This window comes from Neltuma alba, unplaced genomic scaffold (assembly GCF_004799145.2).
Source record: "Neltuma alba isolate B1F8T4 unplaced genomic scaffold, ASM479914v2 tig00012396_pilon, whole genome shotgun sequence".
NCBI lineage: Eukaryota > Viridiplantae > Streptophyta > Magnoliopsida > Fabales > Fabaceae > Neltuma > Neltuma alba.
Window position 1 is genome coordinate 38522 of NW_021636890.1, and position 21209 is coordinate 59730.

At 32.5% G+C, this 21209-nt stretch overlaps 1 protein-coding gene across 1 annotated transcript; it reads left to right on the plus strand.

Annotated features, from left to right (window-relative positions):
• Positions 1–10430: 10430 nt before the first annotated feature.
• On the plus strand, positions 10431–17113 carry LOC114726605 (UTP:RNA uridylyltransferase 1-like). Its single transcript, XM_028913239.1, has 6 exons — positions 10431–11806; positions 12229–12597; positions 13624–13847; positions 14024–14087; positions 15883–16079; positions 16528–17113. Exons 1-6 carry the CDS (start codon positions 10547–10549, stop codon positions 16742–16744), a joined length of 2331 nt encoding a protein of 776 aa, XP_028769072.1. The 5' UTR covers positions 10431–10546; the 3' UTR covers positions 16745–17113.
• The last annotated feature ends 4096 nt before the right edge of the window (positions 17114–21209 follow it).

Genomic DNA, 21209 nt, shown 5'->3' on the forward strand with positions numbered 1-21209 from the left:
ACAGAGGAAAATCTAAATTTTCAAACTGCAATTTCAAACGGTAATCGTTAAAAATGAATATCCCAAATTTACCCTCACATTTTTCCCTCTGCCTCACCTCCTTTGTTAGCATAATGAGCTTTTATTCAGACCAAATAAATTTTAATTTATATTCATGTTTATCCATTATATATATTTAATTAATTATCTATAATATGTTTTTAAATTTTTCTCCGTAACAAATATTTTTATTTTTTAATTTCACAAATAAACTATTTATATTTTATCATAATAATTTTATTTTTTTTAAACTATTATCACATTAAAAACATAAAATTTCAAACAATGTTATTCAATAAAGTCCATATCCATTTCTGTCACTTTACAACTAAACTAACTTTTCTATTAATTATCCAAACAACTTTTAACTTTTTCAACTGACTTTTTAAAAGCATCTATCCAAACATACTCTAACTGACTTTTACTCTAATTTCAGTTACAAAAGTCAGTCGAGCTAGAAGTTAATTTTGCCCAACGCTAATCTAAACATACCCTTAGGATATGTTTGGATTGCTATTTGCAATGGTAAAAGTCTATGAGAAAACATGAAACTACAGTTTATGACTTATTTAGGACCAAATGATTGTTTGGATGGAACTAAAAAGCCAACCAACTTCTGGCCTTTAACCTCAGTTGGACTTAACAGAGAAAAATATGACTTTTCCATTTCAAACTATACTCACTTTTCTATTTAATCATCCAAACAACTTTTAACTTTTTTAACTGATTTTTTATAAGCACCTATCCAAACATAAATCACATTACAGTAACTGATTTTTACTCTAACTTTAGTTATAAAAGTTAGTTAGAATAGAAGTCAGTTTTGCCCAATGCTAATTTAAATATACCCTCAAAGAGCGGGGTTCTACTTCTCAACCGGACCCTTCACAATCCAGTCTTTACAATGTATAAAATTACATATAGACTATAAACAATAAAGTTGTACGCAAGCTTTACGACCAAGGATTTTTTTTGTACCTGGTTTTGCCAAGACCGAGACAAATAAAAATGAAAAGGGTAACAAATAAATATGGAAAATGACAAAAAAAGGACGGTTGAAATTTGAAATGACAAAATGGGTATACAAATAACTGAAATGACCAAATGGGTATGGGGTATCAATCTGGAATTTTGTCAATTCGGTAGAAAGACTAAAATACCCTCAACCTCTCTGAAGATATGAACTGCAAAGAAAACAATAATATACCAGAAGAGAGAGAGGCTGAGAAGACGAAGCTAGAGCAATGGTGGAAATCTGGAAAGAGGGAAAAGGTAAGTAATTTTTCCGTTAAAACGCTAGTATCACCCGATTTCTTTGTTGCTGCATGCTCGAATGGGGATGGGTCTGTGAGTGTAGAGGGTTTGGATGAATAATTTGACCAGGACGAGAGAGTGACGCGTCGGAAATGGAAAAATGGTGACAAACAGTAAGTATGAGGTGGTCAGTGTTGTTAAATTCATTACTGAAATTGTAAAATCCTATATTTAAGTTGTCAATGGAGTAAGTAGGTGTGTGTATTTTTTGGGTGTTTCGAAAGATAAATGAAATTGATTATTGGGTAACTAAAATATTGATTTATGCTTCTTTGTTGCAGGTTAGCAGGTTTGATGACATCTGACATTGGGTCTAACATTGAGGAGTAATTTTTTTGGTGTAAATAGAATAACTTTTGAACCCTTAATTTTTTGGGAGAATAGTTGATAGAGAGGTTATCCTTTTTGTAAATGATGTTAACTGGGTAGGATATGTTTGTAATCTGAATGACAAGGAAACATTAGGTGGTGGTTTAATCTTAATGTTAACTTGTCATTTGAATACAAGTTATGTAACTTCTGTCATAGGCGTACTGGTTTTTGGTAAATATTATCACTTCAGTAGTCAATTCCATTATACATGTAGTAAAGTCTGAATGTTAATATAAACATATCATGATGTTCTTCAGGTGTACTTGTATGCTATTTTGTCAACACATTTTTACCATTTGCTTAATTCCTCCAAGGGAGATGGCGGAAGTTGCCAATGGGCATGACCGGAGTGGTTAATTTGATTACAAATGTTGTTACTCACATTACAAATGTTGTTATTATCATTATCGGGGTAGTAAAATTGGCTGAAAATAGATGTTATTTGGGTTTGAAAGAAATGAGTTAACAAATGGCAATAGCGAGATAGTAACTCTTATTGCAAAAGTTGTAATTCACGTTACAAATATTATCATTATCATTATTAGGGTAGTAAAATTGGCTCCAAATACATGTTAAATTCATTTCACATTAACCAGTTGCAAATGGCAATAGCGAAATTGTAACTCTCATTACGAAAGTTGTAATTCACATTACAAATTTTGTCATTATCATTATCAGGAGTGTGAAATTAGCTCCAAATATATATTACTTAGGTTTAAAATAAACGAGTTGCAAATAACAATAGCGAGATGATAACTCTCATTACAAAAATTGTAATTCATATTATAAATGTTGTCATTATCATTATCGGAGTAGTGAAATTGGCTCCAAATACATGTTACTTTGGTTTAAAATAAACGAGTTGCAAATGGTAATACGGAAGTGGTCACTTGCATTACGAATGTTGTTAATCCCATTACGTGTGTAGTGAAATTTGGGTCCAAATAGATGTAATTTGGGGTACAAATAATTGAGTTGCAAATGCCATGACAGAAGTTACAACTTTCATTATGCATGCTGTAATTATCATTACTTGTTTAGTGAAATTATTCCAAAAAAGATTTAAATTAAGCCAACAAATATCATAACTTACAACCTACAACCATAAGTCAAGTATTTTGACAATATCTGAACACTACTTTCACAAATACTATATGTTTAATTTACGTAATCTTTACTACTACCACAGATGCTGTCTTTTGGTTAGTGTGGTGGCTTCATTTAATGAAAACAAGCTCAATGCTTTGTCATGTCTTGAATTAAGGTCATGATTCACTAGCCACCACACGAATGCATAATGCAGTAACTTGAAACTGATTTTTCAGCTCCTACTTTGAGCTCACAGGCTGTAAAACAATCTGATTCAAACAGCACAATCATAATTCAGCACTTAGAGACATAAATCATTATGTCCAAATCAGTTTTTAATCTCTAACTCTTCAATCCTCAAACCAACAGTTTTTTTAAAAAAAGAAAAGAAAGGAAAATCAGTTTTATGCCTCGATACTTTAATTTCACAAGCATCAATTCACAAGCAATAACCCATATACTCATATATATACAAATATTTTACAAGTATTGAATCAGCTTTTAACCTTCAAAACATTTCAACTAGCAATAATATATAATCTGTAAATTATTTTCACTTTCAGAACATGCTAATATATAATTCAGATTCATTAAACAGTCTCTGAACACTATTATATCAGCTTCTAAATTTTCAAAACTTGAATCCCGCAACTTCAAGCATTAATAGCCCCAACAGCAATGAACACACACACATGCTTGTAAGATGACATGTCATAGTCACTCACTACCCCGATAATGATAATAACAACATTTGTAATGTGAGTAACAACATTTGTAATCAAATTAACCACTCCGGTCATGCCCATTGGCAACTTCCGCCATCTCCCTTGGAGGAATTAAGCAAATGGTAAAAATGTGTTGACAAAATAGCATACAAGTACACCTGAAGAACATCATGATATGTTTATATTAACATTCAGACTTTACTACATGTATAATGGAATTGACTACTGAAGTGATAATATTTACCAAAAACCAGTACGCCTATGACAGAAGTTACATAACTTGTATTCAAATGACAAGTTAACATTAAGATTAAACCACCACCTAATGTTTCCTTGTCATTCAGATTACAAACATATCCTACCCAGTTAACATCATTTACAAAAAGGATAACCTCTCTATCAACTATTCTCCCAAAAAATTAAGGGTTCAAAAGTTATTCTATTTACACCAAAAAATTACTCCTCAATGTTAGACCCAATGTCAGATGTCATCAAAACCTGCTAACCTGCAACAAAGAAGCATAAATCAATATTTTAGTTACCCAATAATCAATTTCATTTATCTTTCGAAACACCCAAAAAATACACACACCTACTTACTCCATTGACAACTTAAATATAGGATTTTACAATTTCAGTAATGAATTTAACAACACTGACCACCTCATACTTACTGTTTGTCACCATTTTTCCATTTCCGACGCGTCACTCTCTCGTCCTGGTCAAATTATTCATCCAAACCCTCTACACTCACAGACCCATCCCCATTCGAGCATGCAGCAACAAAGAAATCGGGTGATACTAGCGTTTTAACGGAAAAATTACTTACCTTTTCCCTCTTTCCAGATTTCCACCCTTGCTCTAGCTTCGTCTTCTCAGCCTCTCTCTCTTCTGGTATATTATTGTTTTCTTTGCAGTTCATATCTTCAGAGAGGTTGAGGGTATTTTAGTCTTTCTACCGAATTGACAAAATTCCAGATTGATACCCCATACCCATTTGGTCATTTCAGTTATTTGTATACCCATTTTGTCATTTCAAATTTCAACCGTCCTTTTTCTGTCATTTTCCCTAAATATAATTGTTCGTCATGAGATGAACTCGGATAGACAAATCGTTCTCCTGATAGGTGAACCTGAGTGATATTTAAGAACATATAATAAGTCCATTTATTCAATAAATCACAAGATTAATTTAGGAAATGACAATAATAAATTTGGAAATTATCATAACGGTATTGTTGAACACTAAATTAATTTGAAGAGTTGTTATTCATAATAAGGAGTTCTTATTTGAAGAAAATTAACTTGTTAGGTAACAAAGTTGACTAGAAAGGAAAAAGGTATGTTGTTAAAAAAAGCAAGTGTTTGATTGGTTGTAAATGACAAGGTAAATATTGAGATTTAACAAGTTCAATAATAAAAATATCACGTTTGTTGAAGTTACAAGTCCCAAGTTGGAAATAAAAAGTTAAGTAGGCAGATTGATCCCTTTTGGGTACTTGAAAGAGCAAGTATAGTTTGTTGAGATAACAAGTTCTTAAATAATTGGGAATAAAACCTTATCTACAAAGATTTGATAAGTTTATGATTAGAAATAACAAAGTTGTCAAGTAGCTGGGATTAACAGGTTAATTACAAGTATCTCACAAGTTTATAATTGGAAATAACAAATTGCTGAGTAGTTGGAAATAACAAGTTGGGTGTAGGGTTTAACAAGTTATCATTGAAAATAACAAGTTTATCATAAGAAAATAACAAGTTTATAATAAGAAATAACAAGTTGTTAAATACGAGTACTTGAGAATAACAAGTTGACTATAAGGATTTGATAAGTTTATAATAAGAAATAATGCTAATATATGCTAAAATTTAAGTTATTATAAATAACTTTTCAACATTTGTTATTTATCATATTAGACTTGTCATTAGCAATTCAATTATGAAAATAATGGTAATTTCTGCTAAAACTTAAATTATTGTGATTAGCTTTCTAATATTTGTTATATTTCATCTTAGATTTGTCATTGGCAATTAAATTGTAAAAATAATGTCAATTTCTATTAAAACGTAAGTTAATATGAATAGCTTTTCAACACTTATTATTTTTCATACTAGATTTGTCATTAGTAACTAAATTGAAAAATAATACTAATTTTTGATAAAACTAAATTGATATTATTTTCAGAATTTAGTTGTTAATAACAAGTTTTTATTAAAAAATAATAAATGTTCAAAAGCTATTGACATTAAGTTTATTTACTGCAAAAATTGATATCATATGCACATACTTATTTTTTATAATGCTTGTATAGGAAATAACAACAATGTTATCACCAATAACCAAAAAACTCATGATGTGTTTACCGTAATTTTTTTTCAAGTAATATACGCAAATCAGATTCATAGCATTCCAAATTCTTAATAACATTAATAATGCTGATTTATCCTTATGAAAATTCATCCCAGCCTGTAACTTCAACAAGCGTGCACGAATCTCACTAATCTCTTTCTCAATACCAAATCTATGAGAGAGTTGGTAATGCGGGCTCGCAGTGTGGATACGGGCCAGCCCACAGCAGTGCTGGGTTGAAGTAGCTCGCACTTAGCTTGCCGGCCCGCCTAAGTATTTTTAAAAAAATTATTATTATTTGTATAGGTTAAGCTTATTTTGAAATGTTAAAATTGGATTTGGAGTTTTAAACTTGAGTAATGGGTTATAATAAAATAATATGATGTTTAATTTATAATTTGAGAAGAATTTTAAAAAAAACTAACACATATTTTTTCTAAATAATTAATTTGATTATTTTTCTTATCCAAATTAATTAAGTAGATTTTTTTGTATGCATTACATATGCAATTACATGAATGAGGAGATATCAATATAGAATTTGAAAGTCAAAATCCTTCAACTATATTATATAATATATTAGAATTGTATAAAAATAAAAATTAAAAAAAAAGAGGGCTGAAAATGCTAAAAGCCAAAATAGTCTGCACTGTACCAACCTGAGCCCATCATTTTTGGCAGATTGGCCAGTATGACCAGAAACATCGCCTTTGTCATCATTTTTGGATCTCGAATTTCTTCCTCCTCCTTTTCTCCTTCAATTCTACGAACTTCCCTTGTCATTAGCTCAATTTTCTCATTTCTTATCCATCCAAAGTTAACTCTTAAATAAGTCCTTCTTTTTTCTCTTACAATAATATTCAAATCCCCAGTTTTTTGCTTCAAGTCATCATCAAGCATAATCAAAACAGAAAAATAGTTTTGTTACAAAAAGCCCCAAAACAAAAGGGAACGATAGACTTGGCAGAGAAAGCTTGGTAGCAATACCGTTGAATTTCCCAAGGCTTCTATCGTTTTTAAAGATAGGTAATTCCTCCATTCACCAACGTCTCTGGCAGCGGTGACAATACTTACCGAGGGGTCTCTATTGGCAAGAACCTCAACATGACTGTTTCCCACCTCTGTGGTTTGTGAGGTGACAAGGAGATTCTTGTGGCGGAAGCGTGATGGGTGGGTGGGGATTTAGTGAGAGTTTTCAGAAATTTGGGTGTGAACATCCAGTTTTATCCGAACCTCACAAAAAATATTAAATATAAATTAAACAAATAAAAAAGGAATAAATGAATAATAAAAGAGTAATATCCCTCTTAATTTTTTCTTGAAAGGTAAGCTTGAGAAAATCCACCATGTGGCAGATCAAAAAAGAAAAAATAAATAAGAATATCAAAGATAAGAATTAAAAGACAATTGACTTCCAAATTAGGAAATACAGGGTGGACTCTTTAAAAAAAATAAAATTGAAAAATCAGAATCAAAATTTTTCATTTAAAATGATTGACTTCTTAATTTAGAAATATCTTTTGGGATCATAATTGTAAAAATTAAAAAAAACAAAAATAAAAAATCATAATTTGATGACGATTTATATTTAAATAGGAAATTATATTATGAGTCATAATTGAAGAAAATTAAAAAATTAAAGAAAAATTAAAAAATCCTAAGTAAAGTCTATAAATAGGAGAATAAGGGTTGGAGGAAGACACTCATAATTCTCCTGTGCAAAAAGAGGCAGGCCAATTGATAAGTGAAGCATCAGGTATGGACTTTCATTCTTATCTACTGTGTTTAATGTGAATTTCGATAAGTTTTTGGGTATTCTTTTCCTCTATTTTCGAAACCACTTCCTTTTTTTTTAAAAAAAAAAAATCTATACCATGTGAGGTTTTAGAACCTCCGTACATATCTAGATTAGAGCTGGGAATGCGGGCTGGCGGTGCGGATACGGGCCAGCCCGCAGCTGTGCGGGCCAAAAACGGTGCGGGCTGAAGTAGCCCGCACTTTGGCGGGCTGGCATTTTGCCAGCCGAGCCCGCCAAGGCCTAACTTTTTTTTTTTTTTTAAAAAATATTATTTGTATAAGTTTGAGCTTAGTTTGTAATGTTAAAATTGGACTTGGAGTTTTAAACTTGAGTAATGAGTTATAATAAATAATGTGAGGATTAATTTATATTTGAGAAGATATTTTAGAAAAACTAACACATATTTTTTTCTAAATAATTAATTTGACTATTTTTCTTATCCAAATTAATTAAGTAGATCTTTTATGTATGTATTACATATGCAATTACATGGATGAGAAGATGTAAATATGAAATTTGGGGGTTAAAATCCTCCAATTATATTGTATAATATATTAGAAATTATATAAAACTAAAAATTAAAAAAAAAAAAAAGCGGGCTGAAAACGGTGCGGGCTGGAGTAGCCCGCACCTTGGCGGGTTGGCATTTTGCCAACCCGAGCCCGCCATTTTTGGCGGGCTAGCGGGCTGGGCCCGGGCCCAGCCCGTATTACCAGCTCTAATCTAGATTCATTAATAAATCACGTGAGACTATGGGAGTCTTCATAGGAATACCAATATAGTTGTGCAAATTTTTTTTTTGAAATAAAAAGAAATAAAACAATTATGGTCCCATGTTTATAAATAAACAATAAAATAAAAGTCTTTTTAAATATGTATGTATATAATCTCAAAATGTTTTTCAGAGCTGTGTGGGGGTTTTAAAACTTCTGTAAGCTCAAATGATTATTCTCCCGTGTGAAATTATGGAAACCTCTGCAGGGAGGGTAATCCAAATTTCTTTCAAAAATTATTTTCTAAATAAAAATACAAAATTTGTTGTCATGTCTTAAAAAATATCAAACCACCAAAAAAAACACTTTTTAATTGAATAAATATTTTTTGAAAAAATACCAACCAAGCGATACACATTTTATTTTTGAATTATGTGGATTTTGATCTCTCTAAAGAACACGTAGGACCTAGATTTTTATCCTATATCAAGTCCACCTCTGTAAACAATTTATTTTTTTTCTTTTTGTAAATAAAAAGTTTTCTTTGTTTCTATATGTATTTTTTAGGATAATTAAAACGTAATAAAAAAACCATATTAATTTTGAGTAGTTGACTTAGAGTAACTATTCTCTTGAATAGGTGTTGTGGATACTTAATACCTTCCCCATACACAATCAACTCCCAAATCTGGTTTTTTTATATCACATTTTTTTTAGATTTCCAAAATTAATCTTCTAAAATTTTGATAGCAACTCCTCTTTCTTTTCTTTTTATGGAATAACTAGAATTTGGACGCGACATTGGGTCTCTAATAGTTTTCCACCCATACCTGACTCTTGATTGTTTTGATTAGGAATAAAAAAAAATAAAAAAAAAAGCTACTAGCAGAGGATAGGTTCGTTTGGTTATGGGGTTATTCGAAAGAAAAAGAGGGAGAAGACGGTACAATGCTTGAGTGAATCAGAAGGCGCTCCCCCCCCCCCCAAATCAACATTTCATAGCTTCAAGTCTCGGTCCTTTCAAGCAATTTTGTCTAATCAAGTATTTATTTTGCTATTTCACATTTTTAGGGTTTTTATTTGCGATTTCCTCCTTTCTTTATTTTATAATTCTAATTTTTATTCATTTTATAATTATACAATTTGACTTATAATAATCACAATTTTTAAAATATATTGTAGTAGTAACTAATTATTATAATTAATTATTGATTAGTTGTATAGCTATTTTTCATAATTATATAATTATTCATTTAGATTTTACATTAATGTTTTATATTTTTCAACAATTATTATACAATTGTTGATTAGTTGTATTAACTATTATTTAGTAATTTAATTTAATTTAATTAAAAAAGTTATAAAGACCTAATTTTTCTTTTTACCAAGTTCATATAGTTTCACACAATTTTTAATTAAATTTCTATATTTTTTAATTTTATCATAATATGAAATTATAACAAAATATAGATTAATTTTCTTACATATTTTGCTAAAATAAGCCTAAGATAAAAATATACTCTGTCATATTTCTCGCCACTCGTGATCTCCAAATTTTTAGAAGGTGGATTATACACAACTAACATCGACTATCAAATTAGTTCTTGTATTAAGGACGAAAAAAGTAGTAACTAAGATTAGAATTAGATTGTGTTAGTTTGGATTAAATTTCTAATTATATATGATAAAATCTTGATGTTGTTAAAAATAATCAAGACACCCTTCTCAATGTTAAAAATTTATTTTTAAGCTAAAATTTTGATTTAATCATAAGCTATTCAGTAGAATTTTTGGTAATTGATTATTATAAATTTAATGTATAAATCATAGTGTAAAAATATATATATTTATAAGTCGATTTTATCTGAAAGCTACATTTTCTTATGTATAGCCTATCTATATAGATGCTTTTTTGACCTTGCCATCTATATAGAATTAGAATTAGAAATATATAATTATATACTAGTACATAAGCATATGCACAAAGGCGGCGGCGCAGTGCTCCTGTTCATGAACAGCACAAGGCAGGATTTTAAGAGAAATAAAATTTAAAATGCTCTCTTAAGATAACGCCGTCTCTCTCTCGGCTGCCTCTTTCAGTAGCTTCACTACTGAAACTGAAAAGTGAAACATTGCATCATTTGGGATGACCGGCGGTGGAGACGCACCGCTGCCGCCGGCAGACAATGGTGGAGAGTTTCTTCTCTCTCTTCTCCAGAGGCCCCCCAATCACCCGCATCCTCCACTGCAAACACCGCTGACGGCGCCGCCGCCTCGACTCCAGCACCAGCAACAATCACTGACGCTTGATCCCGCCGTGGCAGCCATAGGACCTACGATTCCCATCATGCCGCCGTGGTCGAGTAACGGGCGTGATCCCCAACCTCATCTTCCGTCTTGGCCTCACACAGTCTCTCCTAATTACCCGCCAAATTTCTTCGGGTTGCCCCACAACCTGTTCCCTCCTCCTCGGCTCCCCGTGGATCACTTCCCTGGGAATCCAATCCCTGTGGAAAACATCGGAGTCGCCCATGGAGATGATCTAAGACTATTAGGGTTTCCAGTTGATCCCTCTGGAGGTAATAGGATTGATGCTTTTGTTCAGCAGCAGAAGCAGCAGGAACATAAGCTGAAGTTTGGTTCATTACCCAGCGATGTTTTAAGTAGAGAAGTATCGCCCGATGGAAATTCTATGGTCAATTTGGTGTTCAATGTTGGCACCGGGCGGGAAGCGGTATTGAACAGAAGCTATAGTGGGTTAGATAGAAATTTGCATTTGGATCCCAAAGCGACGTCTAATACGAATTCAAGGGTGAATGTAGTTGGGAATTCACATCGTGATGGCCGTGATCAGGACCGAACAGGGAGTGGCCGGGGGAATAACTATCATGGTGGTAACTGTAGGCCTGAAACAAGGCAGCCGCCATCAGGGTTTTCAAACAGGCCCAAAGGAAGAGGCTATTGGGGCTCTGGTTCTAGAAGAAGGGGTTCAGATATTCATGACGACAGGGAGGTTGCTAATTCTGGTGCATTTAGTGGGGAATACAATAATGTGACCACGGAGAAGGAAAGAGTGGGAAAACTATCATCAGACAAAAGTAACAGCCGAGGCAGAAAATCTATTGAAGTGGGTCTTCCTGAACAGCTGGATCGGCCTGGGCCACCCTCCGGCAGCAGCCTTCATTCTGTCTCAGGATTGGACATTGAAGAGGCTAGAAAAAATTTCCACAGTAAAATTGTCCTAGATAGTGTTGGGGATAGATATCACGGAGTGGGTATGTCCAAGGACGATATTATTGACTCTGGCAGTGGTTTTGGTGAGCAATTGGTTGAAGCCTTGTTGAATGAGGACGAGTTGGAAGACAAGAATACCTCAGGCTCAAGGCAGCGTCGCACTCGTGAGAAGGTTAGTAATTTAATTTCTGTTGATTTTGCTTTACGTCAGTGTGTTTGCCTTTTGCATTTTTTATAATAGCTATGGATATGGATTATGGATTATCAATTGTTATAATTCTGAAGAACTGAATTGTGGATGGGATCTTTGGTAAATACTTTAAGAATCTATTATTTAATTAGTTAAAAATCTTGATGAAATTTCTCATTTCAAACATCTACGTAGAAATATTTATGGACATAAAAAATCTTAGATTGCTGACCTTCCTAATTACACATCTATTGGTGTGCACGAGATACATATGGTATTTATAGTATCATTAATATTAATGTGAATTGAGTGGTATGTTCAAATATGTGGACGATAGCTATTATTGATATGATTGGAATGAAATGTTAAGTATTATTATCATAATCCGCAGCTTTTATTGTCAGGATGTCAGGTCGGATTCAAGGGGGCAGAAGCTTCTGACCCAGCGGGCGAGAATGTATAAAAGACTGATGATATGCCGAAGTGACATCAATAGTCTCAATGTTCCTCTCCTCGCACTTTATGAATCCTTAATACCTCCTGAAGAAGAAAAGGCTAAGCAAAAACAGTTACTAACTTTACTGGAGAAACTAGTCAGTAAGGAATGGCCAAAAGCTCAGCTTTACCTCTATGGATCATGTGCCAATTCATTTGGTGTTTGTAAAAGTGACATTGATGTTTGCCTTGACATTAAGGAAACAGACATGGATAAATCTGAGATTTTATTGAAGTTGGCTGAAATTTTAAAATCAGATAATCTACAGAATGTGCAGGTGAGAAGACTTGAATTCATTTATCAAGAGTCTGGGGTTGTTAACTTGATATTTACAAAGATGTAGTTTAAGAAAGAGTCGACAATTACGCATTACCTCAGGATATACATGTGGGTGCACACATGCTCGCTTGGAAATTTGCATATAGAAATTCAATGGCTTTGAATTTTGTCTTGGATGATAAAAATTAGGTCTTTGACATTTCAGAAGATATGCACACATACTGTCATTTTAATGTGTCCATGTGTCTTTTCAGAGACACTCACGTTTGTGTTTACTCACATTGACTGACATGCTTGGTCAACTACTTAACTGTTATGTTTAGGTTAATTTCATTCAATGTCTGTGTAGTATTTCCATAATTTGTTCATGTCAAGGTGGGAAAATGGGACAAGCTTATGTAAGTGCACTCTGAGGTGTGCTGAGCATTCAGCATAATTGATACTTCTTTTGTACTTTTTTTTAAAATGATCCTGTTAATTTTGGGTAGCCTAGTTTTTCATTTCCACCTCGAGAATGTTTACGATTGCAATACTCCTAGGTCTAATAATAAATGTAGTGCTTCTGCCTCTTTTGGTCCGGGAAATTACCTTCATGATGTTGTGCGGATGACCTTCAGTGCACCTTTTATCAAGGTCAAGAAGTAAAGAATAGAAAGAACGGGAAATTAAAGTAGACGGTGCTCATGAACCATGGAAATTTTTAGATGAAGAAATGTAATTAAGAGCCCTTATCAGATAGATTAGGGGTGATATTTAATTAAAAAAATAGTATAGAAGTTAATGACTTTGGAGCAAAATTATGGAGCTTGAAACTCTGATAAGAAGGGAAAGAAATAAATTGAAGAAAGAAGAGAATTAATAAATCAGGAAGCACAATGTCCAATTAACACTTTAGAATAGAAGACAGTGGAGTCAAATTAAAAAACCATGAATTGAGAAAGAAACCATAATCAGAATATTTGTAACTGATTTGTGACGTATGGCTTGTATTTCTTGTGATTCTTTTGATTCATGAAATATACAGGCTCTGACGCGTGCTAGGGTTCCCATAGTAAAGCTCATGGATCCTGTGACAGGAATCTCCTGTGACATATGTGTTAACAATCTCCTGGCTGTTGTGAATACAAAGCTTCTTCGGGATTATGCACAAATAGATGCAAGGTTAAGGCAGTTGGCTTTTATTATCAAACATTGGGCCAAGTCAAGAGGAGTTAATGAAACTTACCAGGGGACCTTATCCAGCTATGCGTAAGTGGTTTTTTTTTTTTAATGGTATTCTTGTACTAAGCCCTAACATTTTCTACTTGACCTTTATCTGATTTAGTTTAAGTTGCGTTGCAAATATAAAGAGGAAGATGCTTAATGATATGATTTATTAAATGAAGTGTGCTTACAAAGTGATGGAAAATTTTGGAAATTTTCAGGTACGTTTTAATGTGCATTCATTTTTTACAAATGAGGAGACCTGCTATCCTTCCATGCTTACAGGTATATTCTTTTTTATTTTTTATTTCTGTTGCCATACTGGATTTGTAGGGTCTAGCCTTAATGAAATAGTCTTTATTAGTGCTACTTTCATATTAGGAATACCCCTCATGAAGGCTTTTTGACTCTTCTATCAAAGTGTTTGGTAGACCAGTGCTTGTAAGAAAGATAAATAGTCAAAAGGTAAATGATCTACCGAAAATGGGTTATGGTCCCAGATATTGTCATCTATTCACAGAATTTCTTGATGTTGATGTTATCATGTGGAATAGAGATTTTATGTAGTAATTCGTGGAATAACAGACTTTAATATTTTGAGATGGCACATAGCAGTACATTACATAAACCAGTTTTGTTTACTTCAGCATTCTCTAAAACCGTTCTTTGATCTTTCAATGGAAGAGGATACCGGGTAGCATGCCATCATCAAAGAACATTATATCTTGATTTCTCATTGTCTACATGTGGACTAAATAAATGGCCTGACATAATCAATATATGAGTTATGTTATTTTGTGGAATGCAACTAATATCCTCTGACTTAGTGCAATTTAAAATCAAGGGTCTTCATAGTTGACAGCATATTCTTTAAAAATATTGAAATAAATCATGTTTAACGTTGGTTTTTTTTCCTTTGGTTTCATTGAAATAATGTACGTTAGTTCTCCAAAAGGATTCCCCCTATATCACTTTTTTATCTTATTCCATTAAATGTTTTGGTGGTTTTCTTTATACTATATTCTGAATTCAATTGGAATGAATCGTGCTTTTGGAAACTGGTTATTTTTCACATGTGATTAACTGCTAAATAATAAAGCAGATGTTCTTTAGTGGCTATCCTGCTATAGTTATTCTTGGATTGTTAGTTGATGATACTGAAGCATCAAACATGGTATTGTATTCTCAGCCAAGTCTATGTGGCCCCTTGTACTTCAAGTTTTACGTTGCAACATTGTAAGTGACATTGCTTGAACTGTTGGATTGAATCTGTGTCTGACTCCTAAGTTTAGGTGATAAAAACATCCAAATAAAGATTTCCTGTTAGTTCAGTTTTAATTCAATGGTCTAGATATGGCTCCTGGAGCATGACACTTGGGCCATCTATAGCTCCAGTCTCACCACAGGTTGGCCATTATTTTAATATTCTATGTCAAAAAAATATGTAATGTCAAAGATGAATGAACATTCAATGCCATATCTGGTTGGATACTGATAAGAGTCATATATTGAATAATAATTTTAGGAATTCATGTGAAAGTTGGAATAACGTCACACTGGTTTGAATTGCCTAAAGGAAAGTACGTGGCGAATAAATGTCACTGTCCAAATATGGTTTGAAGTTTGAGACCGCGAAGAGTTGAAATTTTTTTGTTTATGGTAAATTGTCACATGTATTCCTAAAATTATTATTCACTTTGTCTGTTGGTTAGGATCATATTCTCGACTAAGATTGTTAGCAAAGTGAAGTCTGCACTCAGCGGTGTGGTTATGTTTTGGGAGAATTACATAGAGGTGCCAAATAAGAAAATTAATTATCCAGAGGTCCCAGTCAGTTGTAAATGGGACTGAGGAAATAGTAAATTTCCTTATTTGGGACCTGATTGTAATTATACCTTTTATTCTTAGTGTGGCAAATAATTGTTTGTAGATGATTTACTTGCAGTTTTTTTAAACAGATCATCGCTTCCACTCTTCCCTATGAAACATGCTATCCATACAAGTTACATGTACTTTGTGCCTCTTATGGCTATTTTTGTGATTCAGTGTAGTGTTTTTTAATTTGCTATCTTCTATTTAGGAGATGGAGACCACATACTCTGTGACTGTGGATGATATTAGATGCGGTTACTTTGATGAAGTTGAAAAACTACGTGATTTTGGACGTCATAACAAGGAAACGATTGCTCAACTTGTGTGGGGATTTTTCTTTTACTGGGCATACTGTCATGACTATGCCGACTCTGTTATATCTATACGTACAGGAAACATAATCAGGTAAGAGCACAGTGGGGTATTTGTGTTTTTGTTGGTTGGTTAGTTTGTTTTTTCAAATATTGCTTTCTCGGCAGTAGCCTTTATTTAATGTTGAGGGTAATGAAAAAGTTACGTCTCCTGTTATTGCAAAAGAATATTAAAAAAAAAAAATCCTGACATTTTTCAAGAATCGGGCTATTTCTTGGTTCTTGTTTTAGTCGGGAATAGAAATGTTTTTGGGTTCCTTCAGCTACTGAGCCCTGGCTTCCCAGTACAATTTTGGTGTGACTTTGAAGGGTCAAGGTCACTCTTGCATATGATCATATCCATCTAGCTTTTGTCAGGACGTGTAAATGTTTTGATATAAATCATTTTGTGAAAGGTTATTATTTGTTCAAAAATCAGAACTTGGGATCGGGAGAGGACTTACATGTCAAACTATGTTGTTCTATTTTATTTTTGGCCGTAGCAAGCGAGAAAAAGATTGGACGAGAAGGATTGGAAATGATCGGCATTTAATATGCATAGAGGATCCTTTTGAATTATCTCATGATCTGGGTCGAGTGGTAGACAAATCCAGCATCAAAGTTCTCAGAGAAGAGTTTGAACGTGCCGCTGACATTCTTCAGCATGACTCAAATCCATGTCTTAAACTATTCGAGCCCTATCTTCCAACTCCCAAGTAGAAAGAGGAGTTAGCTTTTTGGATATAAATTCTAGGGGAGATCACGAATGCTGAGGGTGTAAATCCTATCTTGCTCTTTCTCCTCTTTCTTCTTCCCTTTTCTGTTTTTTTTTTCCCGTTTTTGCCAAATATCATGATCAACCTCGGGCATGTCTATATGTGTATTTATCAGGCATTTGAATATTTTTACCTAATGTAAAGAACTTTTAGCCATCATGCTCTTAAATTCAGCGGGCAAAAATCATTGTTATGGAGAAAGAGTTTCTCAGTCATTTGAGCATGGCTGTTGAGTTGGATGCAACTCCTTTAGCAATGAAATTGTTATTGTTATACTACCTCTGATTTTTAATGTAAAACCTTGTTTGATTTTGATTTTAGTTCTAAATATAAGATTTTAATTCACTTTGTTTTTTATATTTATGTATTTTTTTTAAGGTAGTCCGTCTAACAATGATAATTCTAACCAATACACTTGATTAGCAAGGATATTTTAAAAAAAATTATATCTATTTATTACAAATAACTAATTTATTTTCTTAATCTCATCAAATTAATCAACTAACTCTTATAATTAAAACCGGAGGTAGTAATAAATTATTTTATAAATGTGAAATGCATCAATTCTTTAAATAATTATCAGTGTAATCATTTAAAAATAAAAAATACAGACCACATGTTATACCTAAAATTTTTATGCAATAATGGGAAGAAGAATTTTGATCTATGAAGTTGAGGATTACGAGTGCATTTTGGTAATTGATGAATATTGCCAGGTGTTCGCTTGTTTAAGGTGTCAATGTTCCATCCATTCGTCTCCTGAGTGAGGTTTTGAGAGTGAAAAGGGGAAAATTTAACATGAAAAATTCTAACATGATCCTGTTCGTAGGGAAATAATTGGCTTCCGTTGGAGAATGTTCTCATCAGGCAATCATATCTTAATTGAAGAAAAACAGAATACAAACTAGGCCTAACTGAGCTAGCCCACTTTTTGGTGAGTTAGGATTGTCTTAGGAGGCTGGTGGGTTAACTCAGCATGCTTTTTTTGTCATATGAACTGATTAAAAGTTCTGAAAAAAAAGAGTCTTATATCCAAGGGAAAAAGACAGAAAAATGCACCTTTAACTTCAAAAGCCCAAAAACGTCCGTCCAATTCCACAAATCCCATTTTGGTACCATGAGACCAAATTGGGATTATTATGTGAAAGGAAAAGACCACATTGCCCTTCATTTTAAATATTATTTTTAAAATATCACAGCCCCTACTGGCCGGCCGGTCACCGGAGCTCCGGCGACCAGCCGACAATTGGTCACCGGAGCTCCGTCGGTCAGATTTTTTTTTTTTTGAAAATTTTTACAACTTCAATATAACGGTTAACAACTTTTGTAATGCTATTAACAATTTCAGTATAGCAATTAACAACAGCTTTTCTGGGAAATTCAACAAACTCCGGCGACCGGAAACAATTATTTTGAAAATTTTTACAACTTCAATATAACCGTTAACAACTTTTGTAATACCATTCACAACTTCAATATAGCAATTAACAACAGGTTTTCTGGGAAATTCAATAAACTCCGGTGACCGGGAACAATTTTTTTGAAAATTTTTACAACTTCAATATAACGGTTAACAACTTTTGTACTGCTATTAACAACTTCAGTATAGCAATTAACAACAGCTTTTCTGGGAAATTCAACAAACTCCGGCGACCGGAAACAATTATTTTGAAAATTTTACAACTTCAATATAACCGTTAACAACTTTTGTAATGCCATTCACAACTTCAATATAACAATTAACAACAGGTTTTCTGGGAAATTCAATAAACTCCGGCGACCGGAAACAATTTTTTGAAAATTTTTACAACTTCAATATAACGGTTAACAACTTTTGTACTGCTATTAACAACTTCAATATAGCAATTAACAACAACAAACTCAGGCGACCGGAAACAATTTTTTTGAAAATTTTTACAATTTCAATATAACGGTTAATTACTTTTGTAAGCCTATTAACAACTTCAGTATAGCGGTTAACAACAGGTTTTTGAGTTTGTTAAAGGCATTACTGAAGTTATAAAAATGTCACTTTTTGAATTTAAAAACTTGTTAACTGCTATATCAAAGTTGTTAACCGTTATATTGGAGTTGTAAAAATTTTCAAAAAAACGTAATTGTTAACGTTATGCTGAAGTTGAAAATTTTTACAACTCCAATATAACGGTTAACAACTTTTATAATGCTATTAACAACTTTAATATAGCAATTAACAACAAGTTTTCTGGGAAATTCAACAAACTCCGGTGACCGGAAATAATTTTTTTGAAAATTTTTACAACTTCAATATAGCGGTTAACAATTTTTGTAAGCCTATTAACAACTTCAGTATAGCAGTTAACAACAGGTTTTTGAGTTTGTTAAAGGCATTACTGAAGTTATAAAAATGTCACTTTTTGAATTTAAAAACTTGTTGTTAACTGCTATATCAAAGTTGTTAACCGTTATATTGGAGTTATAAAAATTTTCAAAAAAACGTAATTGTTAACGTTATACTGAGTTGAAAATTTTTACAACTTCAATATAACGGTTAACAACTTTTATAATGCTATTAACAACTTCAATATAGCAATTAACAACAAGTTTTCTGAGAAATTCAACAAACTCTAGCGACCGGAAATAATTTTTTTGAAAATTTTTACAACTTCAATATAGCGGTTAACAACTTTTGTAACCCTATTAACAATTTCAGTATAGTGGTTAACAACAAATTTTTTTGAAAAATTATATAACTCAAAAACCTGTTGTTAACTGCTATACTGAAGTTGTTAATAGGGTTACAAAAGTTGTTAACCGTTATACTGAAGTTGTAAAAATTTTCAAAAAAAATTGTTTTCGGTCGCCGGAGTTTGTTGAATTTCCCAGAAAAGCTATTGTTAATTGCTATACTGAAATTGTTAATAGCAGTACAAAAGTTGTTAACCGTTATATTGAAGTTGTAAAAATTTTCAAAAAAAATTGTTTCCGGTCGCCGGAGTTTATTGAATTTCCCAGAAAACCTGTTGTTAAGCGCTATATTGAAGTTGTGAATGGTATTATAAAAGTTGTTAACGGTTATATTAAAGTTGTAAAAATTTTCAAAATAATTATTTCCGGTCGCCGGAGTTTGTTGAATTTCCCAGAAAAGCTGTTGTTAATTGCTATACTGAAGTTGTTAATAGCAGTACAAAAGTTGTTAACCGTTATATTGAAGTTGTAAAAATTTTCAAAAAAATTGTTTCCGGTTGCCGGAGTTTATTGAATTTCCCAGAAAACCTGTTGTTAATTGCTATATTGAAGTTGTGAATGGTATTACAAAAGTTGTTAACGGTTATATTGAAGTTGTAAAAATTTTCAAAATAATTGTTTCCGGTCGCCGGAGTTTGTTGAATTTCCCAGAAAAGCTGTTGTTAATTGCTATACTGAAGTTATTAATAGCATTACAAAAGTTGTTAACCGTTATATTGAAGTTGTAAAATTTTTCAAAAAAAAAAAATCCGACCGACGGAGTTCCGGTGACCAATTGTCGGCTGGTCGCCGGAGCTCCGGTGACCGGCCGGCCAGTAGGGGTTGTGATATTTTAAAAATAATATTTAAAATGAAGGGCAATGTGGTCTTTTCCTTTCACATAATAATCCCAATTTGGTCTCATGGTACCAAAATAGGATTTGTGGAATTGGGCGGACGTTTTTGGGCTTTTGAAGTTAAAGGTGCATTTTTCTGTCTTTTTTCCTATATCCAACATCAGTTTCTCCAAATATGGCATAATTAAACCTGAAAAACTTAACAACTATACGATTTAATTCAAAGAACAGCATAGTTACATGTAAAATTCATACATCTATAATGTTTTGCTTAAAATAAGACTAAAGTCTAAAAAGGATTTTCAGCCAAAATATATTTACACAAGTTTACTCTATTTTTAATGCTTCAGTTTCATGCTCATAATTACTAATTAACCACTATATCAAATATTTTCAACCAAAATACCGCTCTTATAACGTAAATGTTATTTAAAAATTATTTGGGTGGTACGAAAATAATCTTAATGCATATATATTTTAAACGTTTTTCTCATCATATTTTAATTCCTTTTACCCGTGTAAACTTATTTATTTACTAAATTTTTTAAGTTGTAATACATAAATTGACCAAAATAATATTTCAAACATACTTACATAATTTAATGATTGATCATGTTTCTACTCGTAACAAATGTAGCCCCTTCTCTTCTCTAAGTACTTCCGAGTTTTAAGTCTTCTACTTAGAGTGGGCATACCTAAGCCTATTGGCAACTCTTTGGGTTTGCCAGTTTTATGTTGGAAACATCTATAAAAATGTGGTTCAAGTCGCGGTAGAGGATACAGTACTATCTTAAAGAGTTATTGAGAAATGCGGCAATTCTTAGAGAAAATTGGGAACAAAACAAT